General features: G+C 50.8%; 1 protein-coding gene across 1 annotated transcript; it reads right to left on the bottom strand.

Annotated features, from left to right (window-relative positions):
* Positions 1-529: 529 nt before the first annotated feature.
* LOC149285690 (calcium-binding protein 5-like) lies at positions 530-2,667 on the bottom strand. Its single transcript, XM_089494977.1, has 6 exons — positions 2,608-2,667; positions 2,133-2,163; positions 1,595-1,738; positions 906-1,015; positions 681-828; positions 530-555 (listed from the first exon to the last, which is right to left on the bottom strand). The coding sequence occupies exons 1-6, from the start codon at positions 2,665-2,667 to the stop codon at positions 530-532; spliced, it is 519 nt and encodes a 172-aa protein (XP_089351103.1).
* Positions 2,668-5,461: the final 2,794 nt, after the last annotated feature.

Below are 5,461 nucleotides of genomic sequence, written 5' to 3'. Positions count from 1 at the left end.
GCGCGCAGGGGGGGGGGGGTGAGGGGTACAGAGCAAGAAAATAACCCTTTCCCTATCCATCGTCTTCCCAATTATTAACCATACGGAGGAGATTAATAGGTTTTCGTGGTGAGAATGTGTCTGGACCCCCGGAATTCTCCAACGCGTACCGATCCCACCCCGCAAAAACCGATACAAAATTACAACTCGACAAAGTGTAAGACGACTGCAACGCATGCAATGACCCCAGCCTCCTGCACCAGCGCACCTCACACCTTACTCACGGCTGTCTCACGCACACAACGCTCTCCGAGACGGTTCCACCACAAGAGAGAATTATAAAAAGGAGTTTGGTTTATTCCTTGATATTCTATATGAACGAGGAGAGCCCGGCTGATGTTGGGATTATATATATATAAGACCTCAGGGTTCTAGTTAGTGCTGGTCCTTCAGAGGGCTTGGTGTGGTCTGAAAGGAGACGATAGGGTGGTCTCGTGGGTGAAAAGCAGACAGGACCTCTTCTCGTTTCACCAAGGAGGACTTGGAGAGGTCAGCGGGACATCATCCGGACAAACTCTGCCGTATGAAACACGAAACTCAAGTTAATAGTGAGCTGCGTAGGGAAACGATGTGACCAACCAAGAAAGCTGGTGGAGCTGAGATCAGATGAAGGCTCCAAGATGTAACCCGCAGTCACGTACCTTCAAAATCCACTGTCCCGTCACCATTTAAATCTGCCTCCCTCACCACATCGGCAATCTCGCTGTTTGTTAACTTTTCTCCGAGAAGCCTTTGCATGGCTTGCTGAAGCTCATCCAACGTTATCTCCCCATCTCCGTTGGCATCGAACTGCGGGGCCAGGAGAAAGCATTACCCATGAATCTTCCACCCTTCATTCCACGAGTATTTCTTTCAAACTCTCTCACCTCCTTAAAAGCATCTCTCAGTTCCTTCACTCCGATCATTCCGGCCGTCTCCTCCAACAGCTTCGGGGTCATCAGGTCAACAAAATCCTGGAAGTCCACTCGACCCCCAACTGGAGGACAAGAGACACTGGATGAAGAGTCAGAAGAGCAAAGAGGTGGAGAGAAGGTGCAACGGAGCAATAGAGGAGCCAAAATAAGCGAGGGTGAGGATTAGAGGATAGAGTAGGATGGAATCTGCATTAGTAGAAGAAGGAGAGAGGAGATAAGCCACCATGTGATTAGATGATTAGATGGAGCAGGGAAGCTGATATTGATTAGAATTCAGATGTGACCATTAGGAGGTCCAACTCAATCTACCAGAGAACGCAGAGATTATTTTGAGGGTTAAATCTGGCTAATCCCTTGTGAACGAGAATTACAGTTATTTGATATATTCTAACGAAGGCGTTGTTTGAGGGACCCACTATCTCTCCATGTCCATTGCCATGATCTTCGGCTGATACAAGCTGTCCAGAGACTGAAGAGGACCCATCGACGTGCATCATACCTCTGTGTCCGCGGGATATTGGTGACATCATACACCTTGTAGGAGAACACATCAGCCGGGGGGACAGAAGCGACCACTACGCCAGCCGTGACTAAGAGGACCTTACCCGGCGTTTAGTAAATTACCACCGTTGAGAACGTACGGTTCATGTTGATCTGCTGAGACAACTCGATGAGTTCCATCTCCGTGGGCATGTATCCCATGATCCGCATCAGGTTCCCCAAATCCTTGCAGGTTATAAACCCATCCTTGTCCTTGTCAAACTCCACGAAGGCATCACGGAGCTCTGCAGAAACCGGCGGAGGAAGAATAAGATATTATACGGAGAAAGCTCTCCCTCTATGCTTACAATCTAGAACCGATGTTGACATGTAGAGGACCAGGTTCTAGACGTATTCTAGGTCATGAAGGATGTCATAGAACCAGTGTAGTTTTTTAGGAAGGATCATGACCTATAGGCTGGTTGTCGGACATCAACGATGCACATGGCAGACTCAAAGGGGTTGTAGGTTCTGCAAAAAAGGTCCCAACAACCAACACGTGGGGTATTCAGGGAGAGACCGGATGTGTGAATATACGACAACGGCCAGGAGAAGGAATAATTAGGTGGCGGGAGGTACTAGGTACGTATTTGCCACAACCCCAGCTCCACAGACATTCAATAAACCGAGAATATTCACCTTCAATCTCATCGGTCCCCAGCTCCCGGTACTGAGGGGCAGAAAGCGACAGAGAGAGAAGGGTCAGTCTCAGTAGGCAGCTGTCTCGGCAATAGTCTGTCCAATGGACGTTTGTCTACGGTGCCCAACACACTCCATCGTCATTTTGACCGTTGATGTTCACAAAATTTTCGAGAGGGGTCGATCCACAATATTTGTCGAGCTGAGCGACTGCCTACAAAACCCATTGCTTTTCGTGTATACACCTTCACGCCCCACTCACTCGTCTTACCCCGATCTACATGCGTTCTCAGATCTCCAGCGTCCCCCCTTCCCATCTATACTCAAACCGTGATCTCTTCACACCCCCGACAAGTCTTCTCCTTCACAGCAAGGTGGACTTCCATGCGCACGTGCCCTGCTCTCATTCGCACACAGCATGCAGCAAAATCATACCTTTTTTTGGATCTGGTGACCCCAACGCACCCAAACTTACCCCTTGCTTTTCGGCAATGCCCTTTCGTAGGAAAATACAGGCCGGTCCCACGCCCTGCATACTTTGGCCGAGGTTGAGAACCGGTAAGGCCACTTCCGAGTCGGTAACTGCCAGCCTACGGCGGAACCTTGACACCGCTCCCACCGCCTGGGTTAACGGACAGAGAAAGGTGGTCACTCATGGGGAACACGCTTTACCTGACATACTGTACTGGAAAACAGACATGGAGGCCGGAAAGCTCATTAGTGGTCATCTCAAGGTCATCAATGTGGCCCCATCGATGGGTCCTATGTGGATGACGAAGGCCAACCTCAAGGGTTAAACTGGTGGGCACCCACCTTTCTGTAGAAACGTGACAATTCTTCCCTGAACGAGACCACCAAGTAGACTTGGAAAGGGAAATTAGTAAAGAGATGGTCAGGCCGAGAGAGAGAGAGAGAGAGAGAAAGAGAGAGAGAGAGAGAGAGAGAGAGAGACGCCACCAAGGAGGAGATTCCAACGGGATCCTGGGGCAATTTAAAGTGTCAGCAACATGAAGAAGAGAATGCTGCGGGGAGCGGGGGTTTTGGGGGCAAGAAGGAGAAATAATAATAATTAAAAAAAAGAGCATGAAAAATCCCGCAAGGAGAAAGTCAGCCAGACGGGAGAACCAAACAGCCAACCGGGCGGCTGACTGAAGGGGAGGACTATGTGCTGGTATCGGAGGACCGGGGGATGAAGCAGATTATATCACATGCCTCAGCTCATCTCCAGACATCTGCCAAATTAACGACCCCCCCCCCGTCCGCCCCCCAAAACATCTGCTGAAGCCAACTCATCAGCGGAGGTGCCAGCTGTCCCTCGAATCTCTCGCTGAGAAGACCGTGTCCTCGGGAGCTCAAAGTGTCAGAGCTCATACGTCTGAGTAAGAGACTACTGAGGCTTGAATAACCCTTAAATACCAAAACACGGACCTCCCGGGAGGATTCTGCCCCCTTTGTTGCCGTGCTTTCTGGACCTCAGAGGTCTCTTCCTCAGATGGAATGATATCTACAAGTTGACCCCATAAAAAAAGGCAGCAGGGATGTCTTCTGTGGGCTTCAATCAGTCGTTGGTCTCGTCTTAGATTCAGGAGCCGTATGTCTATCCCATGCATGTTTAATACCCTCACTGTATTACCCTCTACCACTTCTGCTGGGAGACTGTTCCACGTATTTACCACCCTCTCAGTAAAGTAAAAGTTAGCAGGTTCTCCAACCAGGGATGGAAAGCCAGGATGAAGGAGAAGAATCCACCACGTCCAGGAGGACAATCTCAGGGTCACAGAACTTACCCTCTGAGGATCCTGCGCATGGCCGGATAGATTGTGGGCCCCTAGGTTGCCCATCCTGCCAAGTTCACTAGGGGCCCCGTGGGCCGTTTGCGGTGAAGTATGGCATGGCGATGCTGGGTGTCTGCTCCATGGAAAGTGTCTGCGGAGACGTACAAGAAACAGCGAGCTGGGTGAATGTCTGCCGCACAGCAGGGACGGGGCGCCCTTCTCGGGGCATGGAGGGTAACCCAGGTGGAGGTAGACGGGGCAAATCGACTCCGGGGCAAAGAGTCCGAGGGTGACGGCTTCTGGGCTACAGAGCGAGTAGGTCGCCCGGGGCAGAAAGAGACAGCCGAGGGACGAGAGTGAAAGTGACAGATGGGGAAGCCGGACGGACACAGAAACTCCGGATAATAAACAGATAATCACCTGACACGGCCAAAGACCGCCATTTAATTGGCTCCGGCGCTGACTCCCCGCCGCCGCCGCCGCCCTGGTTAATGTGATCCCTGCCCGGGGAGCACTAAGTGATGATAAGTTCTAAGCGGCTTGAGGGATGTCTAACCACATTAAGCAAAGGATGATCTCCGGCTTAAGAGACCGCCGGCGACTCACAAGATGGAACGTCAGGTCCCCCCGTCACTCCTTCTACCTAAAACCCCCTTTATCACGCGGGGGCCGCAGGGGCCACTCACATACATCGCATACAGTTTCATATAGTGAGCAATCCCGCTGCAATCACCATAGCAACCAATTGACTGATCCTGACGTTCGCCCGAATCAGCGCCATAACTAATTAGGGGAGAAAATGAAAAATCCCACATTATTAAATCAGCAAATTCACCATAAAAAAAACCATACATTTGGATTATTCCATTATTATTATTAATCAGGAGCCGTGTGTCTATCCCATGCATGTTTAAATCCCCTCACTGTATTACCCTCTACCACTTCTGCTGGGAGGCTGTTCCACTTATCTACCACTCCCTCAGTAAACTCATCTCAGCCTCTGACCCTCTAGTTGGTGTTTACATGCCTCGAAGGCATTAAATATATTGGAAAGCTAACAAACTCTTAAAAATGTTTTTTAATATAGCGTTAAAAATGTTAAATCCTAGTCTGCGACCCCCCCTCCATGTGCCAGTTTGCTGTCCCTCTGCTGCTCCCTGCTGGCGATGGCGTGAACTGCACCTCCATGCTTTGGGCGATGAGCGCTCTAGTGAAGAGGTGGAGAGCCCGGAGGCGTAACTTCCGTCCTTGTTGCTAGGAGACGTCTGGACGCTGTAACGGAGAGGTCGGAGCGGATCCGGGTACGATAACAGTTTATATCGGGGGCAAGAGAGGGCTATCGGAACCAACGAATTACCCCACACCTGCCCTGCTCGGACTATCTGCCTCTAACAGAGAAGCCCCAGGGGTTAGGGGTATTACACAGAGAAGCCCCAGGGGTTAGGGGTATTACACAGAGGAGCCCCAGGGGTTAGGGGTATTACACAGAGGAGCCCCAGGGGTTAGGGGTATTACACAGAGGAGCCCCAGGGGTTAGGGGTATTACACAGAGGA

Source organism: Sceloporus occidentalis, unplaced genomic scaffold (genome assembly GCF_023333645.1).
Source record: "Sceloporus occidentalis isolate IW3139 unplaced genomic scaffold, rSceOcc1.0.p SCAF_76, whole genome shotgun sequence".
Classification (NCBI taxonomy): domain Eukaryota; kingdom Metazoa; phylum Chordata; class Lepidosauria; order Squamata; family Phrynosomatidae; genus Sceloporus; species Sceloporus occidentalis.
Note: the sequence above shows the minus strand (reverse complement) of the source record. Positions and strands in the feature narration are given on the sequence as shown.

What these genes read in the sequence shown, in the direction of transcription:
- LOC149285690 (XM_089494977.1), bottom strand. Translation starts at nt 2,667, where the DNA reads ATGCAGGGCGTGGGACCGGCCTGTATTTTCCTACGAAAGGGCATTGCC. An exon ending in GGGGACCGATGAGATTGAAG is followed by an intron (nt 1,739 to 2,132) that starts GTGAATATTCTC and finishes CGGTTTCTGCAG; the next exon opens with AGCTCCGTGATGCCTTCGTG. An exon ending in TGAGAGATGCTTTTAAGGAG is followed by an intron (nt 829 to 905) that starts GTGAGAGAGTTT and finishes CTGGCCCCGCAG; the next exon opens with TTCGATGCCAACGGAGATGG.